This window comes from Micrasema longulum, unplaced genomic scaffold (genome assembly GCF_059751315.1).
Source record: "Micrasema longulum isolate JH-2025_06_02 unplaced genomic scaffold, ASM5975131v1 h1tg000747l, whole genome shotgun sequence".
NCBI lineage: Eukaryota > Metazoa > Arthropoda > Insecta > Trichoptera > Brachycentridae > Micrasema > Micrasema longulum.
This window is the reverse complement of record NW_028277941.1, coordinates 380,700-404,869: the sequence shown is the minus strand read 5'-3', so window position 1 is coordinate 404,869 and position 24,170 is coordinate 380,700. Positions and strand designations below refer to the sequence as shown.

The window sequence follows — 24,170 nt, the reverse complement described above, 5'->3', positions numbered from 1 at the left end:
CCTTAAACAGGTTGTACCCAGCTAGGCAGACTAGACATGATCCAGAGAAATCTAATACCTAAGTAAATATGTAGTTGATAAAGTAATTTTTATTTTGTTAATAAACTATGATTAAAAAAAAAAATCAAAAACTTATTTTCAATTTTACTTTTATATACTCGTACATACTAGCTAGGAATTAAGATTGATTAACTTACGTAGGCAACTTAATAAAAGAGGCCTTTTTTTTAGTAACTGGTATTCCTTAGCAAGTTTTTATTTTTATCTCCTTTTTTAAGTGGTCGGCATTACATGGAAATGTCTATATTACTAAAGAGGTCACGCATTTTGAAAAATCAGTTCCTTGCCATCTCTAGCCTAACTTTGATTTTCTGAGAGTAATCCCACTGATCATTAAGCCAGCATCCCAAATATTTATTCTGATGCACACATAAGTTTATTCTATTAAAATTACACAACCATAGTTTTGGGAGACTCTTTCAATTAACGGGTGATATAAAACTTTATTACGTGTATCGCTTTATTATTATTTATCATGAGGTGTTACAAAGTGTATGCCGGTTCAATTATTAAGCACTTGTGGTTAATTATTTATTTTTAATAGGGGTGTCTCGATCAGCAGAAGCTGGAGGGCAAACGGGAACTGGAAGTAGGATTAACAAGTCCCAGGATACAGCTACTATGACAACCAATACACCAACTGTTACTAAGACAGTTACTGCTTCCGTTGGAACTCAGAATAATGTAAGTTTTTTCAGGCATTTACTACTGCATCAATTATTATTTCATTATTATTTTTCTTCATGTGCCCTATTATGTCCTCCTAATGTTGATGATCACCGTGGAGTAGGCATCTCTTTCTTGCGCCGATCGGAACAATTCCCCGACGCTCCTGATGCCAGTCCACTTCCGTATGTTACGAAACCATGCCCTTATCTATTCCTCGGTGTCCCTCTATTTTGCCTTTCATAATATATTGGAGAAGTCCATACTAGTTCCCATGCAAGATGTGCCGCAGGTATGCAATTTTACGCCTCTTACTATACCAATCAACTAGCGATCTACTCTTGCTCTGCTGATTACCTGTACATTTGTTACCCTTTCCATCAATGAGATTTTTAGCATGCGTCGTGGTTACCACATTTTAAAGGCTTCCAACTTGTTCAACATATTGACCTTTAAGGTCCATGTTTCAATCGCAAAACATGTTCTAATTTAGATAAAAATTGCATGAACTGTTTCAATACGGCATTTCAGTTCCTCGTATGGGTCTGGGTCTTTTGAGAGTAGACTGTTTTGAGGAGAAGATTTTTGAAGATCATCACTCTCTCTATTGTTTTACTTTGAAGCTCCAGGGAAATGTTGTCATAAGACAGTCGACTGATTTTCAGAAATCTGGTTTTGTCTGTGTTAATGTTATCTATTTATTTATACTACTTTTAGTACATAAAACAAACTTTTATATAAAATTCTATAAGAATAATTTTATTATTTCTGCAAGTTCCCATTATTTGTCTTTAATTTAGCTCGTGGGTCTGGATAAATTTAATAAGCCAGATACATGGTGCCTACTTGAAAGCAATTTTGAATCAGCCAAGTTTTTGCAACTTGAACCAAAAAATCCCAATTACGTTTACTATTTTAAGTAATATTCTCGCTCAGCTCCTAAATCAGAGTACATAGGTGATCTTATGTTAGGTTTGTTTTCTATTTTCCCGATATAACCCTTTAAAGATCTTAATTTATTTGTTGTACAATATGATACAGTACCAAATTATATTCAATGAATATCTTAACAAAATACGCAATGCATTATTCAAGTATTTGAATACAAAATAAATCCACCAATTGCTCCTTTTTTTGGCTGAAAACACTACTCATAATCATTTCCGTAGTAAATCTACATTTACAAATTTACTTTATTATGAAAAATCTGCTTTAATTTTGAATTCGATAATAATGATTTTATTATTTCTACGGTTTCATATTATTTGTTTTTGCTTTAACTAGTACATCTGGATAATTTTTGTTATTGAATAATTTTATACGATCAAATCCGAACAGAGATTTTGAGATTCTGCGCTACCATATATGCGTTGCGCTTCTATATATATAATTTGTTAAATGGCCTATGCACCATTGGGCGGCGTTAAACGGACAAAGAAAAATAATGATTGTTTATAAAGAAGATAATTCTTTCAAATTTCAGAAATAATTGATTGAGTCAAATATAGTTATTATTCTGGATAACTAATACAGCCCCATTTTCGTAATACTAGTATTTTGCAATGTGATAATCTACAGCGGTGATTTATTGGGATTTTGTAAATACTGATCTTAAGTTCGACCTTAAGTTCAACTAATTGTTTTAATAAAATTATTTATTTTGTCATCTCATTCTGCTAATTTATTCAAATGACTTAGAGAACTGGTAAATTTTAAGTTTTTTACAGAAAAATCACTTCACTCTCACAATTTTGCACTTCTTGTGCTGGTTGCACACATGTATAACAACTTTTCCTACCGCTTACTATAAAAATGTATTTATCAGATTGGAGTGAGTGAAGAAGCTCAGACCGGAGCATTAGGACCGCAAGGACCAGTAGGAGGTCAGCAGGAACACAAGTCTGAAGGTGTCCAAGCTGGTGGGACCCTTACCACGGGAATCAAGTCTTCCAGTACCAGCACCAGACCCGGAAAGGATCACATGCACCATGTTTTGACACAAGCCAAGAGCATCGACTACGGAGACATCGAAATGGTAAAAAAAAGTTTTTGCCTACTTTTTCATCTTTATTAAAAACAATTAAATAAGAAGTATAAGTAATAGCAGGCCCTGTATTATTGGTACAAATAGATGCTCGTTTTAGGAAGCTCACGACATAATAATACGGAACACGTTAAAAATGTAAACATTTTCCAAGTAAAATAAGAGTGCATAAATTGAAAACCAACCTGCACATTTTGTATTTTACTACATAATTACAGCACAGAAACGCTTGGCTCAAGAAAATTTGCATTTTTTTGGGACCTGTCCGGGAATCGAACCTGGAGCCTTCTGTTAGTGATGTAAGCTTTAGTATTTTTTTTCAAAGAAATGCTCTTTCTATTTTATTTTAGTAGTAAATAATCGTGTTAGAAAATGGGAAACAAATTATGATAGAGCGGGGCTTGAACCTTGAACCGCTTGATCCTGCGTCGGCGATACTGGTTTATAAAGCCCGGTGGTTAAAAAATAGCGCGGATGGCGAAGTGAGACAAAATGGACAAATTTTTAAAAAATCGCTTTTTGGGCCTGTTTCGTGGTTTTTTTCTTTAAAAAAAAACTGAAATGTACTTTAAAGCAATGAGATGACATGTCCTAAGTTTTTATGTCAGATTTTTCACGTTTTTTACAATTAAAAATAAAAATATCGAAGCGAAGTTAACAGCCTACAAATACGTGCTATCTACTGAATTTTGTCAATCGAACTACCGCCTCACCGGCGCCCGTCCCGCTTCACCCCCGCTCATTGGACATTAATACCTGTATGCAGAGACAAAACTTAAGGTGAGGAAAGTACATTCTAATTTCAAATGCGGAGAATAACCCGAAGGTGAAGACAATAGAATGTACTTTCCTCACCTTAAGTTTTGTCTCTGCATACGGGTATAAGTACGTATAAGGTATTACGTTATAACTTATCATACGAATGTAACATGATTTGGTGTCCAGTCGGATAATTCAGTGATAGTATATATTTTTTATTATTGAATAAAAAGAGCCCCGAACATCATAACGTTTTTCGTTGTCGTGCCAATTCTGCTTAGTGCGGATCCTAAACTTATAGCTGTTTTCAATCTTTATTCGCATTCAGTAACCTTTTGTTATTTTGTCTGATTTCAAAGCTCCACCATTTTCAAAGGCTAAAAAAAAATTCATTTAATATCCCGGACTTGAAGGAATGTAGTGTGTAAAGTTATTCGGTAAACCAATAGGTATAAAACATGTCACTATACCCGTAAATGCCTGTTAATCTTGATAAATTCCTGAGGGAGTTAAATCTAGTTTTTATCGACAAACATTTATGCATGCTTGAAATATTGCTGAAAACAACATAGTATGCTGATTGATAGTGCTAAATCAATCTGGGATTTCGGTCACATGCGCCTAGCGCCTTTCGCCCTTATTCAACATGTATATTTGGGAGATCACGTATTCATTACTTTGAGATTATGTCAACAACCTTTCATTATGTACACGCGTCGGTAAATAGTAAGCATTTTTATTGATTAAATATTTATTCGCACCATATATATCTATGTTATCATTATTTCGTCATCAAATCGTTCTACATGACCAAACCATTTCAGTGACTCTCAATCTTATCAATTTATTAAGCCTGTGTCAGATTTTGTCTGATTTCATCATTCATTGTAATGGTCAACCTATATCTCGAAAATTTATGCTCTTCCCTTCTTCTTTTCCCTCTTTCCAGCTATTTTTTCGAAAAGTTTAAACCTATCAATAATATATAATATATATCAACAGTGAACATTAAGTATTGTATGATGTAGGTTTTATATTTATTTATTTAACACTACATATACAATATACATATACATATAAGGGCGGGCATATTGCCTTAAGGCAGTTTCTTCCTACCTACCCAAACCGTTCAGTTTGAGAAAATTATATATACATGGACAATATGTATAATGGAATACAATATGTATAATGGAACTCGCAAGCGTAATTAATGTCCTAACGAAGAGACGGGTACAGTAGTCATATAATAAGTTAGTAAGTGGTTATATACAATTATTTACTAAAATTAGTAAAACGTTTGACCACAAAGTTAATTTATTCCATATTCAAATATATTTTTTGTAAATCCAGACGTACAGTCCATTCAAACTCATTAACAAATTCTGCCTTATGTTTGCGTAACAATAATTTTTCATATACATACTGTGTAATATAGGCCACGTTTTCCTTGTATATTATAAACAAGGTAAATAATAAAGCAACTCCCATATAAAAAAAATATAGGCCACGTGGTGAAGTGGTCAGCGCATTTGCCTACCATGCAAGAGGTCTCGGGTTTACTTTCTGGCATGGTAGACATAAAATACTTATTTAAAGGGGTGTTTTTACACTAGAATATTATTTCATAGTCCCTGGACTGGCACTTGAAGCGTAAGATTGATCAGCTTACCTTTGTAAAACTAAAATAACCAAGATACACTGCGATTAGTGTACCAATGCAGTGCCCTGGGCACCATTAGGTGCGGAAAGAGAATAATGATGTTGATGTAATATAGGGTAAATATCGAAAGCAGAAAAAAATATTATTTCAAAAAATTACATTTATTTCATTACAATATTATTTTACATTATAAAATAGTAAAAAACGTGACTAATAGCAAAATATTTTTTTCTGCTTTGGAACTAAAGATATAATGCTAAACAGACCAAAAAAAATAAATACAATTTGTGGGTTACGATATTATACGTAGGAGGGGTAAATTTAGTGGATTTAATCTAAAAGCGTTTTTTTGCAGGTTCGAGAAGCTGAAATGAGAGCTCATCACCACAATGTAATGAACAATAATACAAGCGCCGCTAGACGAAACAAATCAAAAAGTACTGAAGACATGAATATGGGTAAGTCTAATTTCATTACCTTACAAATTATTGTAACTGGGTTATATTTTTTTATGTCAATGAAAAAAGGATTTCATATTGTTACTACAAAAGAGGGTAAACAAATTATTGAAACAGATATAAAATTTAATGTTATAGCACCTGCTTTAATCACAATACATTTTTTGGCATATTGTCATCTTACTCTTACAACATAGTTAAGTATTAACGACTTCGAACATCCTTTCAGTCACACGCGCTCAATCCATGAGACCCCCAAATTTGTCACCCCCCCCCCTTTATTTTAACCTTTATAAAGCAACTTTCTAGCTCCAGAAGTCGGAGAAATATAGATAATCTTCTAACCATTCCGCTTGCCTATTTTCTTGGTACTTTTTAATAAAGACACCTACTTGGGGCTCTCCTAGCGTACCAGCTTTGGTACTAGGAACTCTTTGGTACTAGGCTCCGCTTTGGCTCTCATACCGTACGATCATGTTAAATTGTCTGCCCCTGCTTACCCAGTCGCTTACCTTATTTGGTACAATCTTGTGCTTCAGCCAGATATATACCTCTAATTTGATTAACCCAGATCATAGTAATCGATTCCTAGTACCTACTCAGTTAAGTACGAATGCTGGCTTTTTGGCCCTTTCGCCAACTTCTAAGTACAGAGCGAGACATCGGGTACTAAAGATACAAAAAACTCTGCGGACCGAAGTAACGCGTATCACTTTGTGTTGGCCACCCGGAACCACAAATCAACCCCTGTGTCGTAAAACAATAACTCCACTGCCTTTCAATCTATAAAATCAATGCTCGTCAATCAGTGTAACCTACGATGTATTTTTTTTTTTTAGTGCTTAGAACTTGTACTGTATGTTATGTATAAAATGAATAAATAAATATTTTTGAAATATAACCAAAAATGTTATAGTGTTGATTTCACCTTTCTTTGGTTATCTTAATATGCAGTTTAATATATGAATTACTGAAGATCATGAAGTATTGGAAAAAGATAGAGAGTAGAGAGTTACGCATATCATATTCCTGTGAAAGCACTCTATCCACATACCAGAAAACTGGTTTGAAGATCAAGGGTCTTCCTATCGGGTTAGTTCATAGTAAAGATATCCAGTTTGTTGAATTATCGGCCTCGTATGTGTAGTAGTCATCGCCTTTGCCTACCATGGAAAAGATATGGGGTTCAATTTTCCGACATGATTGCTATGAAATATTTATTTAAAAATATATTATTACACTAGAATATTTCATAGTCCGTGGACTGGAACCCAAGCGTAAAGGTGGTTATCCACTATGTTCGCGCACCTACTGCGCTCCGCGGCAAGCGATCCAAGTTCTGTCGGTTTTTAGCGCGAACACAAAGAGGAGCAGGCGTGTTGCATGTAAAAGTAAGCATAGCGTCTCCATTAGAGGAGTTACAGGAGCGCAGAGCGCAGTAGGTGCGCAAACATAATAGATACCCGGCTTAAGACTAATCATCATACTTTTATGTAACAAAAATGATTAAGACACGTTACGATTGGTATACTAATACAGTGCCCTATTCACCATTAAGTCCGGAAGAGGAATGGTGGTGAAAAAAGTCGTATTAATTTATTATTCATCAATGTCAATTTCGTTAGTCTCGACTTTAACAGAATTTGACATTGCCCTTGTCACTGTGAGTTTGGCAAATTAAATTAAAGTCGTCAAATATTGTGTTTTTTTTTTTAACATTTTCCAATTATACGAATCTGTGTTAACTTGTTTTAAATTCTGTTGCATGAATCCATTTCCATGGATGTTATTAAATATCACATACCCATATTGAAATTATTATAGTTAAAGTGTACGCTTTGAAAATATCGAGATCACACGTTGAGACAAGTTTTTATGTGACTATTTGTTTCAGCCATGGAAATTTTGTTCAGAATTGTCATTTTGTCCACAAAGTCGAACATCTCGTTTTAGAATGGAATTTTGCCACAATCTTTCTTGTCTTTCGGTTTGTAAGGTGATTTTAAGATCGATTTTTTTTCGTTTAAATACCTGAATTAATTTATAAACTTATCGATGATGCCGAAAATTTGTAACGTTATACATTAAATACGTACGCTCCCATTTTTAATATAGCACTGCTTTTTGGTCCCCTGTTTTTAAAATGAAATATTAATAGAATTAAGAGTGAACAAAAAAATATCCTAAAACAAGCAGAATGCGATTTTCATTTGAATTTTCCAAATTATATAGCTTTTTTAAAATTTTACAACCTTGTCTCACTCACACAGAGAAGAGATATCTTCGACCAGATTTTGATTTACAAAATTAAAAATATTAAATTTGATTCATTTAACTAACAAGATTGATTAAGAATTACAGAATACACGTTTTGTCTTTTTTGCTTTTTGTTTCTCGTCATCAAATCGAATGCAATTTTACACTACTACTTCCCTTCATTCATCTTCCACCACTGCTATCACTTTCTTTCTGTTGTCCTTTCTACTATTTTGTTGTTTCTTACCTTTTTTTATTTTTTTTATTTATACAAATACCATTGTTTCAATAGCATATATATTTTTTTTACATAGTTTAAACCGTCGCTTTACTTTATTACAATTTAATAATTACATTTTATTGGATTACAAGCGCTACTATTTTTAGAAATATGTATTTTCAATCATCAACATCATTCCTTTTCTGCACCAATTGGTTCAGAAAGCACTGCATTGGTACACCAATTGTAGCGTATGTTAATAATTTTTGTAACATGACGGTAATATGATCAGTCTTGCACTTCAGGTACCAGTCTAGGGACTATGAAATATTCTAGTGTTAAAACACCCTTTAAAATAAACATTTCATATCAAGTACTCGTATGTCTGGAAACGAACCCGAGACCTTTTGCATGGTAAGCAGACGCGCTGACCATTACACCATGGGGCCGACTTTTCAATAGTCTCTTTGTATATAAATTTTACCTGTACATCTGTTTGTATTATAAATAACATTAAAAAATTCTTACCAGTGTTACATTACCCATGTATGATGTATCATGGCAGTATGTCGGAAAAAGGATTTATTTCCAGGTAATCAGATCGGAATGTCTTTAGATTCAGGAACTCTGAAGAGGATGTTAAAGCCAATGCCTTCGACAGAGAGTCCCGTGACGTCACCGGAGGCGGCCGCAGGCGCTACGGAGCGCCCTACCACCACCAGCCTAGCAACAACAACACAGGACGGCAAAGCTCACAGTCGGGACGTTTTATGGGATCAAGGTACGTATTTTTCATCTCTAGATAGGTATTATTTTCAAAATGCTATAATTTATGAAAAACAGCCGACTTTGAAATGAGGACGTTGTGAGATGTAGCGAAAATCATTATTAGACACCACATTATTGCTTCAAAAGAATGGTAAGCGAGTATTTTACCACATAACCACCGATGCCTAAGTAATTTCCATATATTTTGTTATAATATCAAGATTATATTGAAACACCTAATGACATTGATATAAGCAGTGTTATTTGCATGATTACGGAACTATCCTTTTGGTAATTTGTATGAAGGGCGTCGGTAGAGTTAGGTAATCCCAAAATAATGATGATAATAATCTAAGAATGCCAATAGATTTAAGCAACTAGATTATATAAGGGAATAAACAGCTTTTGCTACTGTCATGTAATTGCTTTTAATTTGGTAATATGGTAGAACAGTAACATCCGACATTACCTTCCATATAATTTGTCAAACTCAAAATGAAAGCAGTGGAATTTAATTCAATTAGAATCAGAGTTGAAGAAATTGAAAATGAAATATTAAAAAAATAATATCACTGAATATTATACGCTATGTATTATTTTACAAGGAGCTTTCAGGACAGAAATAAAACTAAACATATGCAGATATTTATTGAAAAAATAAATGAACATGATGACACAGCCAAAATTAAATTAAATATGTTGGGGTTATCGCTACAAGTTAACTTCAAAATTAAACGAACAAACCATCACGCCGTTTCTCCGGAAGGGTAGGCAGAGAGGATAGAACGCCACATCACTCTATCTTTGCATACAGATCTCGCTTCCTCTACATTCATACATCTTCTCATACGCGCGCGCCGATTATTCCGACTATTGTCCATCTTTAAGTATTGGATGGATTTGGTCATGGCATGTCTTTCTCGGTCTTCCTCTGTTTCTGCATCCATCAACATTCGCATCGTAAATATTTTAAGCCGTCCTTTCGCTGTCCATTCGCTCTACATGTCCAAACCAATGCAGAGGACTTTTCTTGATTTCGTCGATAGTGCTTATCTCAGCCTTACATAATGTACGGATCTCATCATTAACCACTAAAAACACATATTTGTATCTTACTCCATAAATGCTACAATTAGACAAGTCGTGATACAATTAAATAATATTATGATGATTTGAATGCATGACTTGTCTATTTATAGCATTTATGGAGGAGGATAAAAATGTGTTTTTAGTGGGTAACTCACGAATGCTGATTTTGAAGTTACCTAGTTGTAGTAATTACCCCGCGAAATCCATATATAGTACGAGCTGAACCCGGTAATGCTTTGCTATTGCTAGATTTGAGTATATACTCGTTTATAGATTAAATGAACACAATCGAAAGTTTGATATTAATTATTGTGTTTAGTTAAAGTTGGATATGTACATCAGGAGCGTGCGGTGACTATTGCTAGGATGGATGCTGGGAGGGTTACTTACATTATGTATTTTTTAAATATTAAAATTTTTATTAATTTACGTGTTTCTTATTTAAAAACTTGTCATCGTGAAATTAAAAAGTCATCAAAATAAATAAAAGTTGTATTTTAATTACCTGTAAGTTAATCCATCTATTTGAACTTCAGATCGATCCGACGTTCTTCTTTCGAAAAATCGTCGATCATAAAAAAAATATTTTTCCTTCAAGGTAACATAAATTCCTTCTCAATAGAAATAATACCGAGAGATGAAAGCCTGTCCTCACCAACTGTCTTGCGATTGTATGTTTTCACTCATTTCATTGCTGAAAATGAACGCTCAGTTGCGGGAATGATTAGAACAAGATTTAACAAACCACTTCGGGGAGAACCTCTTTTCGCTCATTTTATAACTACTTAACAAAATAATGAGAAAACCCTGACACAAAGAATATGGTATAGAATCACAATAGTATTAAAAAGACATTATTAAAAACACAACCGTTAAAGATTTATCTTAGACTGAATTACTGATAAGTGACAAGGACAAGACAACCGGCGTACAGCGGAACTGTAAATAACTTGGTACATAATATAACAAAACAAAACATACGATGTCCAAGATAACTGACCAAATTTAAATAATTAGCAATTTTTCACTTTATTCCATATGATAATAGAGTCGAGTTTTCATTGCGTTACGCAAAATTGGATGCTATCATTCCTGGCGAGTCTCGTAGATTAAATAAAAAATATATTTAACTTAATGCGCATGCGCGGGATTGCATTTTAAAGAATAGATCAGACTCAATTTTAACAGCAGAATCCACAGCTTATCTTAAAATACAAAGCATTATGTGGGTATAGAAATACATACCTAAGTAGATATAAATAGTGAAATTATTGTTCGAGTTTGGGAATCGTTCGCGATCGAAAGTTCTTCGTAAAAATTTATATCTAGAATATTTTGTGGATTTTTCCCATTTCATTCTTATTTATTTTAAAACAGGTAATAATGTATATTATTCTACATGTTTTTCAAGGGATGCGCCGCATCCACAGTATCTATGAACAGAAAGCTCCTGATGTACATATTTATTATTATTTTTGTGTTTCGGATTGCATAAACTGTGAGGGTATGCGGTGACAGGGAATTTGATAAGTAGGTTTTGTTTTTCTGTCACGGTCTTGCAGATGCCTCCCCGATACTGCGCGAAAAAGACAACTGCATTTCGGATTTTTATTTTTAATTCAAATATACAAAATCGACGTTTTCTTGTCCTGTTTTCCACACTTTGAAATTAAACTAATTTTGTCATTATTTTGACAGTATCAGAATAAAGTTTTCTGTATTGACACGTTTTTAAAATTATTTATTATATCAGTATAGCGTGTGATCGAAGACAGCAGATAAAACTGGCCGTTTTTGCTGTTTTTTTATGGTTTTAGTTCCCAAAATAAACCGTTTATTAAAAAACTATAACAATAGGGATACTTTAATGGTAAATATCCATAGTGTTTAATAAAATCACTGCTCTTGTGCCCTAATTCAGGTAGAAAATACGGAACTCTGCTCTTTTTGTCAACAGGGGTGCACGTAATGTAGGAATACGATTACAATATGTTTTGGTTCATATTATTTTAACATTACCAAAAGTCCAGTAAAAAAAAATAGTAGAAATTCCGAGAACCGCCGAAGTAGACGACACTAATGAGTATAAATTAATTGTGTCTTTTTTATTGAGTTCAAAACTGCAATTATTATTCCATCAATTTTCATTTTTTTTATAAAACGGATAATGCATGAACAAGATATTATACACTCAGAAGGTATAAAAAAAACTCGATTGGGACATAAAATAAAACATTTGGGTGATAATAATATCAATAATATCAGTAAAATATAATCCATAACAGTACTAAAACATAATTTAAGAAACACAAAATACAGTATTATACACTATCTATATAAATAACAGTAATAACTGTCACTATCAAAAAGATTTGAGTCATATTTTTTAGTTGCGATACTTTTTGATTTGCTATTCGACTTTTCTACTGTAAATATTGTTATTTTTTTAATGATCAATTATTTGAAGATATTTGTTAACTTACCATACGAGTAAAAAAACAAGGTATAAGGATAACGTTTTTGAATTTCGTATTTATGTATTCCATTTTTTTCGATTATCTTCTTGTGCAGGCTTGGTATAAATAATGAAAGTATAAAAAAAATTAGCCATTTCTATTGTTGAAAAGAGGTAAGATTTAGTTATTTTTCCATTATCTCTGAACTTGTCTTTTGAAGATGTCTCAGTAATAAACTGCACTATCAATATACGAGTACATATTTAACTATCGCAGCAAAAGATGAATGGGATACAGAATTTGTATTTTGAAGATGTCTAGTAATGAAATCAATACAGTTGCATCGAAAAAGTTAAGTTAAATAATTGTTGCTTTTTTGTCAAAATGTGCAAAATACGTAATTTTATTTAACTTTTTTGTGAGAACTCTTTTATCCATTTTGACAAAAACTATTTACCTTTTAACTTTATTTAACTAACCTTTTTCAATGCAACTGGCCCTGAATAAAGGAAAAAAAAGTCACCTGAGATATTTTCGCTATACGGAACTATTTAAATACTTATCTTTGTTATAAAAACACAATACGTTAGCCAATTGAATAATAATCCCAATATGTTTTAAAATTTATCAATGTCCACTAAAATTTATCCAATCCCCTTTTAAGGTTTTCACCGCATGTAAATTTTTAAAAATTTATCTTATTATCTGAGAATTTAACATTTTCGATTGTCCAACAAATTGGATAGTAAACTATGTGGGTGTACTTATAAACGCAATATTTTTGATACTTGACGTATACATACCTGCCTTTGATGTTAATTTTGTTTTGTACACCCAATTCAATTTCAATTAAAAAATAATACAAAAGAACCGGATGATCGACGTAGGGCGACATAAATAACTATTGCATAAGTACATAAATGTGATATAGAATTTATTAATAAAGTGCCACTATATTGTGTTCAGATCGTCCCACGAGATCGGGCGCCAGCAGTCGGTTGGCGGGTCTGGGGGCTACCCGGGGCGGGGTCTGTACCTTGAGCTGGAGCGGGAGCCATCCCCGCCCTCGGACAACGTCATGTTCGACAACCAGTGCTACGCCACCACGCCCAGTTCTTCCAACGGCAACTCCGACCAGGATCAGCCGCATCATTTCCAGCCCAGGAGACAGCACCATCACCAAGTCAGTATGGTCGAGATATTTAAATCACGCGTAATTTGTGGTTTTTTGCATTTAAAAAATTTAAAATGGTTTATTAAATTTAAAATTATTGATTACTTTCGTTTTAAGGCTTCTTTATTTATTACCTATATATGAGAAATATTATTATAAACACGTCTATTGGAACTACTGTTAAAATACTCGTTTTGTCCGCCATGTGGTTAATTGTTCAAGACGATTGCCTAACGTGTAATGAACCTCGGGTGAGATTCCTAGCAAGGTTGACATGAATGATATATTTGCGTAGGAAAGGATTTTTAAACTCAATTATTTCATATAAATAAACATAAACACTCCCTTTTGTTGTAACACAATTTAATAATATGTATGATTCTTATTTAGAAACTTTGCTGGTCTGTCTTTAAACCGTTTTTTTTATGTTATTATTTCATTGTCGACTGTTTGTTTCTTAAATATAAATAAATAAATAGTCTCTGGACTAAGCCATAAGACTGATTTTACCTAAAGGTAAAGGAATATAATTATAGTTTAAAAATATGTTGAGATACCCCGTGATTGACATATCAATGCGGTGTCCTTTGCACCACTAGGTGCAGATAAAGGGGACGATGATAATTTAATACTCGAAATTATATGTACTTTACTTAAAATTACTACAATCATACAATGTCGTAGGTTATGTAGAATAAATGAGTATAGGCTCTGCAATAGAAAAATTGAAAAAAATATTGCACTGGAGAAACATCAACAAATCAAACGAAATTAAAATTAAGTGGAAAATCGGTCTGACTTTTCTTTATACAAACGTATTCCCGTAATTTTTCCCTGGATTATATCACTAGAGCGGTGATTTTTATACACACTATAGATATTTTCCATAAGCGTGTCTCTGTGGTTTTGCTTTTTGGTTAAATTGTTGCATTTGGGACCTAAGACCATCCAAAAACCCTAGTTTTATCTGCAGTCTTCGGACTATGGTAAACAGATATGATAAATAATTTTGATAAACAGAAAAGGTACTTACACAGGAAATTTCATTTTGATACTCTTTTAATAAAAAAAATAATATAATAGGCTCAGTTTTGTGGTATGGAAAATAAAACGTCTATTTCGTTGATTAAAATAAAAATAAATAAATGAGTAAAGCAAAATCCGTCTGACGTTCAATTGTCATTTTCCACAGTATCGAGGTGGCATTTGCGAGAGAGTAACAGTAAAACAATAGTGGAATACCTATTCATTAAAATTACTAGACATCGCTTTTCCTCTTAATCGTATTTTCTAACCTTTGCACTGAAAAAACGTGGCTCTCGAGAGAAAGAGAGCTAGGGAACCAGTTGGAAATGTGGTGCTGCCGTAAAATTTTGTAAATTTCACAGACAGAGAAGAGAATTTTAGATGTTTGGACATTTTACATTATTAACATAAACGCTGAGCTTTCATATTCAATTGATTTCCATCAAGTTTCAAATTGAGTCAAAAAATGACTATCTCGTTTATCTAATTGACTCTGACGGAATTTTACAAATAAAACGTTAAAATTTTGTGTGGGTTTTATAACAATTGGGTAAAATATTTTATGTTAAATTACAGCCCATGCAACAATCTGGCACAACTCCAACACCAGGTTCTCCAACTTCTCGTCTTCTACTTGAATATGAAATGCACCTTAGAAACACTCTCGCCAAAGGAATGGATGCTGAGAGCTACAGCTTACATACGTTTGAGGCCCTCTTATCACAGAGCATGGAAAATTTAGGTAACTTATTACGATTTTTTTTCCTTATTAACACTTATTATTATATCAACAACAACCCAATCGAACTAGAATAAAATATCAAATTAAAATAATACGGGGACCCGTTACAATATATATTTACAGGTCGCAGTGAATACTACACTATGGGCCTTACTTAAAAAAATTGGTACAAAGTTACGCCTAAGCATAGTAGTAGAATAAGAATAGAAAAACTATCATTATTCTACAACTATAATAGAGATGGTATTCCCATCCGTATTCTACGACTATTCCTAGGCGTAACTTTAAACAAATTTATGAATAGGGCCCTATACTCGTATATGCCAGTAATTGCACATTTGTTATTAAATATATTATCACATAACTTTAGTTGAACATAGCTTTACTTAAAAAGCTTAAATATCCAATAAAATTGTCTAATTAAAGCCTATTTATTTCTCGTTTCTTGGAACGAAAAAAACACACAAATTGTAAGAACTTGTAATAAATTTTCATTTATTTTATTTACTTATTGAAATATTAACAAGTTCATGATGCAAAATAGGATTATGTACAAGAGTAAATACAAAAATCTAACCAAGCTACTTTTTACTCAAAAATATAATATTGAAAAAAAAAAAACAATACAACGAATCATTGTTTTTTTTTACCAAATCATTCAAGCTTAAAAATCAATTTTGGAAAATGAACCAAAAATAAAATATCTAGAAAATAACATTAATCATAAAACAAATGGATAAATATAAGTTTTATTTTACTATTTAGGGGAGTTATATACTTTTATTTATTATTATTATTATTTTTTGCACCACAACAGGCCAGGAGGCCTATTTACAGTGGTAAATTACATCGCAGAGCACCCAGGCTTGAGAAAAATCACATTTTAATTTTTGTGTTCTCACCGGAAATCGAACCCGGAACCTTCCGTGCGTGAGTCAAGCGTCTTGACCACTACACCACGGAGGCCGCCCTTTAAATCACTATTTATATTTAAAGCTATAAATCGATCCCGAACGCATTTTTTGGTTTTCAATAAAATTCTCACATTAAGTTTGAATCTGTTATTTGTGTTTTCAATTTAATAAGAAAATAGCACATACCTACTACGAATATTGATCAAAATATGAATAAGATTTAGGAAAATTAATTGTATTTTGTAAAGCAATATTGATATTTTGGAGAACTGTTTTCAGACATAACAATAATAATTAAAATATATGTCTACAAAAACGCGACCTGTTTGACCTTGACAAATGTGATGTCAAGATTCCTGACGTTGTTCCATTTAAATTTGAACAAAGTTCGAAATTTAACCGAATCGTGACCTATTAGGGGCGTGGCCAATGCTCATTGCATTGCCACTAAAAATTATTTTTTACTCGAAAGTCAATTAATGCCGTTAATGTTAAAGATAATTTTTTTTTCAGACAAGTCTATCAATTTTTTTTATTGCTTTTCTTATAAAAACATCTCGCGAACTAAAAGTTCAACAATAAATATAGTTACTTATGTTAGTGAATATTAGTATTTAACCATTTGCTGATTTTTATGTGTACCAGTTTTGAGACGTACCCATTCTTCGTCAGGACACACTAAATACTAAAATACACTTTAACCTTTACCATCACCGTAGTATACTTAATATTTACGAAAATATACAAAAATTACATGCAGAGTTACAGGAGATGCAAACACCACCATGTCAGAACATGCGCTAAAATAAGGTTAATAATATTTAGTGGTGTGTTGGAGAGTGGGTGGTGGTAGGGGTTTGGGGGTTAAAAGTTAAACGATTAAATCATTTGTAAATAAAAAGTGCCCTATATTGAAAAGATATTTGATTATTTCTAAACGGAATATTATTTATCAAACCTTTTTTATGTGAAACACCTGTTTTAGTATTTAAATGTGCATTTTTAACTTCTGTATCTTATTAGAATCGTTTTTTAAATTTATGAAATGATGTGCAAACTGATAAAATATAATTATTTGAACATTTTGTGTGTTTTTTAAAGGCAAAATATTAAAGATACGTGACGTTATTTTAATAAACCTTGATAAACACGTATTGCATTATAGTTACTACACTTCTGACTTTTCAAATATATCACGTTTATCTTTACAATTCATTAGTAAGTTACCAATGTTCATTTTAGTGTGAAAATCAGGTTTTTTATTGTTTGGCAAGAATTTTGAAATTTCAGTTGAGGTATTATTTACGTATAAAAATTTTCTCCGTTTACAAGTATCTTTTATGGTATTTAGAGGAGGACAAAAGAATTTATTGGCTGACTTTTGTTTTAGTTTCCTTTATACTCGTATATATGTATATATTCACCACCAAAGGACTTGCGGGTTGGCTTATGACCAAACCAGAGGTCTGTATATAATATTTATTGTTAAATCAAAAGTCATTTCGGTGTAAACATATATTAAATCCTCTTCTTTCTGTGCCATATCAGGTCTCCCCGACGTTGGCGATCACTCTAGAGTAGGCATTCCAGTCCTGCGCCAAACAGCGCCTCAACCCCGCGCACTCCCGTCCAGTCGCGGATGTTTCCCAGTCAGGACATCTGTCGCTTTCCAACTCCACGCTTTCCCTCGATATTCCCCATCATGATTAGCTGTAGAAGCGCATATTTGCTTCCGCGCATGACATGGCCCAGATATACGAGTTTTCTCTGTTTTATTGAGGACAGTAGTTCTTTTTCGGCACTGGCTGATCTCAGCACCCCCACGTTGGTCCCTAAATCTGTCCACGGTATTCTCAGCATTTTCCGGTGAAGCCACATTTCAAAAACCTCTAATCGGTTCATGGAGTTCACCTTGAGATTCCATGTTTCGACCCCATAGACCAATATTGACCACACATAGCGATTGACCATCCTCTGTCTCAGTTTTTAATTAAGACTCTCACTGCAGAAGAATGATTTCATGCCATTGAATGCAATCGTGCTAGCTATATATTAAATAGTTTACTTAAATCATTCGACATGGATCCCGGTAAATCCAAAGAATTTAAAACCTCTATAATAATTATTTTCAATGCATCTACATTAACATTTGTGAAAAGGTTTACGACGTCAAAAAAATATTAGTTTGGCATCTTCGGGGATAACCTGACCTTTGAGAGTTTACTAGTTCTAGTGCGTATTTGATAGTGAATTTAGGCCATTAGAAAAACCTTTAAATTGTTCATTGTATTAGTAATCAAGTATAATACTACGGTGGTGGTAAAGGTGAAAGTGTATTTTAGTATTTGCACGTTGGTGTGGTGAGTGTCCTGACGAAGAAACTGGTTCGTTCCGAAACCGGTAGACATAAAAAATCTGTAAATGGCTGTATTCACAAAGTTTATGTTTTAAGCATAAATAATAATAGATATGTTATTTTCTTATTTTCTGATAAAATTTTGAGATAAGACTTTATTTTAATCTTAATTTGTCTTTTTCTGTCTAGTCTGAAAATATTATTTATGTATTTTTTCCAGAATTTGCAGAAAGTATTCCCGGATCAAATCAACGAAGTCCATATCCACCTCGCAGACGTAAGTTTACCAACTAAATTAAATAATTTTATTAATTTAAAACCAACAATAACTACATTGATCGTCGTTCAAATAAGTCTATGAATTGAAGCAGAATATTGAACTTTTAAGAAAAGATTCTTATCGCTTTGGAAAGAATGTTTGACGTGATTTCCTTAAAATTGCCTGCTGACAATACTGACAATCCTGATTATTTACACGACACCATATTTTCTATTTTTTGACACCTTTAAGACAATACTTTGAAATAAGAGATGACAGGGGACGGATCATTATTGGAGATATCTACATGATTACGATCAATAAACTCCATTAATAAAATTAAATGACTTATTTTCTCTAAGAACAGGGATTAAACTCAATTTCAGATACCTACCCCAACTAGAGCCAACTAGAGCCAATTATCGAATGTTTTATCGTTTGAATGGGAAAAAACACAACTTTGCTCTCGAGTCATAATCACATAATGTTATAACAAAAGGAATGACTAGTTTTGATTCGTTTACTTTTCACTCTAGTAAACAGACCATCACGCCGCGCCGCACAGTGTTTCGTTTCATACAAGCTAGAAACTAAAAATTCTGAATGTACTTTTAACTCATGTATGCGATTCACTTAATCCTAAAAAGAGTTTTTTTTTAGTAAATATGTAATAATAATTCGTTTTATAAAAAATATGTCACATTTTGTTATTTAATAAACGAAATAAATTTTCTGAAAATTGATATCTGCATCCAATAATGTATTTAATGATCATAAATAATTGAAATTATTACTTTAATTCTATTGACTGATAAATCGGTCAACCTATAAAATAAATCATTGAAAATGATATTAGATACTTAGGCATAAAATAAAGATTTCACCCGAGAGAACTAATCTGCCTTCACTTGTTTTGTCAGAATATCCATTTTACAGCTGATTTTATTATGTTAAACGCGAAAACTTAAAGGGTTTAAATAAATTTAAAAGTTTGACATTGTAAGGAACACAGAAGTGAGGCAACGGACACAGCAACCCTTGGTATCTACTGTCATCCAGCGAAGGCGTTTTGGCTGGCAAGGCCATATACTACCTATGCCTTCTGAGAGCTTTAACCATGCTTGTCTATGTTACAAAGCATCAGGTTCTCGGCGTCCTGGTCGTCCACTGTTGACAATTTGTCGACAGTTTGCGTCAGAGTTGCGGTATGTGGACTTGACTTGGGAGGATGTACGGGAGGTCGATCGATTGGCCGGAGGCAGATTATGGAATCCATATGCTCCACATAGGGAGCGGATATGGTATGATGATGATAAAACTTGAAGGTCTTTAAATAAAACATTTGTTTTAAGTAATTTTCAAATATATGTATTTTGAGAAATATAAAAAGAGCGTCATAAGGGGAAAGTGCAATCAGAATACAAAATAAAATCAACATACGAGAGAAAACAAAGTACGAAATTCAGCAAAGTAATTATAACTTAATTTTAATATTTATATAATTCAATGAAAAAGTAAATGGCATGCTAATAAAAAACACATTAATAGGAATAACTTAGGCATTAACAAGAAAGTACAAATAGTATACAATGAACAGAGTTCAAAGAAAATAAAATATGCAAAAATTGACAAAAGAATATTATTTCCTTTAAATGGATATTAGTAAATTTTAGAGTCAAAACATTATAAAATACAAATTAATATGAATAATTAAGGTTAAGTTAAAAGTACAAACAGCATGTAATTAACTTTTTTACAAGAAAATAAAATGCATAAAATTTGACAAAATAATATTATCGCCTAAATAAAATTGGTATTAGTGAATTTCAAAAAAACATTATAAATTACACAGATTAACAACGAACAATTTACGTTTGGTCAAAAAGTACAAATAGCATTAAATCAACAAATTTCCAAGACAATAAAGCAGTACACAAAAATCGATAAAATAATGATTACTTTTACTAAAACTTCTACAATACAATAATATATGCACATTAAATGAGTAATTTTTTATGTCAAAAACTAGTACCCCAAAGAAGAAGTTACATAAAAATAAATAATCGGAGTAAGTATTAACATAATAGTAAATAAATAAATAAAATAAACCCAAAAGAGTCTAAAGAAAAACTTAGATCGTATCTGAGTCATATTCAGATGAGTCTTCGGAATAATTAGGATGCAAGTTTTGTGTCCTTATCTCTGAAGAGAAAGAAACAATTAAATTTAGCACTTCAGAAGGAAGTGAGCCAATTTTTTTTTTCGGAACCTCTCTAAAACGATTTATTAAAGGATCCGATGTTATTAATAACATGGTCAATAAATCTCTGTTTGTGGATGATCGATCGCATTTTCGGGTATGTAGTTGCCTGAATCGTCGACAATCTTTATTACGCGCCTCTTGAGCTTCTTCAGAGAGCTGACCTATCGGTACAATACAAGATCGAATAACATCAACTGAATGATGTAATATTTTATGAACAGTTGGTGGCATTGTGTACCACCCATAAAGGTTAAGATATTGCTCTTTGGTCACACGCACATAATGTTCAAATTTTTCTAAATTTATATTATGTCCTGAAGCTAATGTACATAAAATTACGTGAAATCTATTAATCAACCCTGCATCTATACCCGTTATTTCTGCGCTCTTTTCGTGCTGTTGGAAAAACCGCCTTGCCGTATTACCGTCATTTGAGTTGCCAAACCCAGGCTTTGGCTTATCTACAATTAATCCCATTTCAGCTTTAAAAAGTTCCTGTAATTTTTTTTTTCTGTTGTTTAAAATGATTTTATTTTCTTCTCCTTTGACTTGCCAGCATTTGAGTTGAATTCGATAAGCAATATGCAAAAAGCATTCAAAAATTTTTATCCAAGCATGTAATGTAGATAAGCCAAAGGAATAAAATTCTTGTCGAGAAACTCTATTAATACTAATAGAGTTCATTTCACTGGGTTTGGCGCCACAAATATAACAGGACATGGTTGACTTATTTTCAGCCAAAACGTTGCAAATTTTGCCATCTACCATTGTTAAAAGCATTTTGAATTTTATGGACAACACTACACCTCCAATATTAACATTAAAATTTTCAAGTTTTTCAATTGCATCTTGAAGTTTTTCGATTTCAGACTTAGTAAGAATATCAGTTTCTTTGGCGAAAATAAATTTAATAGGACGACAATAAGAGGTTGAGGAAGGGCTTAAATTTTGCCAAATTACTATATTAGGGTCATCATTAAGCCTAAGTTGTATTGGAACAAATGACATAATAAATAAGAATTCATCTGTTGCATGCTCTGTGTGAAATTTCTGTTTATAATTACTATGTCCCGAGCTTCCATCTCCACCCCACTTGCATATAAGAGTCAGTACAGAACCTGAAGGAACTCTTTCTTTTAAGACTTCTGATTGTACATTTAGCAATCGTTCCACCGTATGATTTAAAATTGCTTGTAGCTGGATTTCTGCACTAGTTTCCGTTATTTTAACAAATTCTTCGCTCGGGCAACATGCTTCTTTTGCTTTTCTTAAACTATAAAATGCCGGATATATGTTGTGGCCGGCTTTTATGGCATTTTTACGCATAACTTTGTAGGAATGCGAAGATAATTTACAGTCAACGTATAAACTTAGCGCTTCCTCAATTGTCAATGCCCGTTGTTTGTTTACTTGTTGACGTTCCCTACGTATTTTTGCTACTTCATTGGGAGTAGCTTCCAAAATTTCCTTTAGGAGATCGGCAACTGTGCGTTTTCCTGATGCTCGAATAGATACCTGCGTGGCAAACGAAAGTTCTTCAGATGTCTTCGTACTCACTAAATCACGCACTTTTGTCCTTTTGCACTGATCACTGCATGCCCCAAAATCCTTTGCGGGCCTTCCAGTAGACGTAGATGGTTCATTCATGTCTACTGAAGGACTTTGTCGAAAGTTTTCACATATCAAAATATTTTCACTACCGTTAAGCCACTCAAAATTTTTTTTAACAAATCTATCTAGTTTACAGCCAGATTCGGTCCATTTTCTGTTTATATTTAAACAAATAAGCTTAATTTGATTTTTTAACAGTTTTTCACCACTTGCACCAAGTTCACTGACTTCAAATTTACTAACAATATTATTTAACATTCCTTGAAGCCTTTCTTTCTTCGTCAAACTCTTCCACATCACGTACAATTCTTGCCTGGAAATCTCGTATCTGGTACCTGTAAAATAACAAAATAAGATAGATGCAACTTCGTGCGGTAAAATATCGAAACTGTAATGAATTAACAATAAATTGGTCTATTGAAAAATAAAAAAAATATTTTGCTACTTTGATATACTCTCCGAGATAAATTCTCGAGAAGTTAGAAATTGATATTTTTTTAACTACTAAAAAATACATAAGTTAAATTATTATTTTTTTAAATACCTAAATGAAATACATTAAAATATTAGAAAAAAAAACATACAACATACCTTCCAAAATAGCTTCCATTTTTTTTTAAATCGAAATAAAACACTTTAAACTTAATAAACAACCTTTACACGTCGGACGCCAAAATGCAAATAAATGTAATTAGGCTTTCAAAAACCAATTATCCGACTTTCATATTCTGCTATGAATCACCCTAAGCATTAATCACCCCAATTAGGCTTACAATCGTCAAACTAACTATCTGGTAATGCCCCCATGACGTCATCGTTTAAGAATTCAAAAGTGACTTTTTATCTTGTAGCTTGTATGGGTCAAAACACTGTGCGCCGTTGCCTTATGTTACAATTCTGAGTTTCTTGATTTGGGAAGAATATTGTGATTTACAAATAATAGTACACAGTGAATTCAGAAAATGATTTAAAAAGCAAAACATGGGAAAACGTTTTTTATGAAAATATATGTTAAATGAGTGATGTATGAATTCATTAAAACATTGATTAAATATATTAAGAAACGTATAACGTCAGAAAAAGCTCTCACAAAAAAAATCATACCATGGATCATCAATATGTTAGTAAAAATAAATCTTAAACGTTATAAATAATGTATAAAAATCAGAATAAAATTATAAATATGCATATACATATTTATAAAAATTATAGAAATTCGTGTAATAAAATTAAGTCAAATCGTAATAAATAAAACAACCCAAATATACAGCATTGAAATAAACAGCTCAACTCCTGTTAGATATTACTTCCGTTGGAAACAATAGCATACATTACTCTAATTAAACCTTGCGATATTTTTCTGGGTTATTGTGACTTTGACTTTGACTT

At 32.5% G+C, this 24,170-nt stretch overlaps 1 protein-coding gene across 1 annotated transcript in view; it reads left to right on the top strand.

Annotated features, from left to right (window-relative positions):
• Positions 1–24,170, top strand: part of LOC148279172 (protein still life, isoform SIF type 1-like) — a 55,166-nt gene that overhangs the window by 26,982 nt on the left and 4,014 nt on the right. Inside the window, exons 8-14 of the mRNA XM_088230334.1 lie at positions 605–744; positions 2,552–2,761; positions 5,545–5,647; positions 8,740–8,904; positions 13,403–13,619; positions 15,213–15,378; positions 18,869–18,925. Coding sequence (XP_088086460.1) covers positions 605–744; positions 2,552–2,761; positions 5,545–5,647; positions 8,740–8,904; positions 13,403–13,619; positions 15,213–15,378 — 1,001 coding nt within the window. The 3' untranslated portion in view covers positions 18,869–18,925. The remainder of the gene's footprint in view (positions 1–604; positions 745–2,551; positions 2,762–5,544; positions 5,648–8,739; positions 8,905–13,402; positions 13,620–15,212; positions 15,379–18,868; positions 18,926–24,170) is intronic.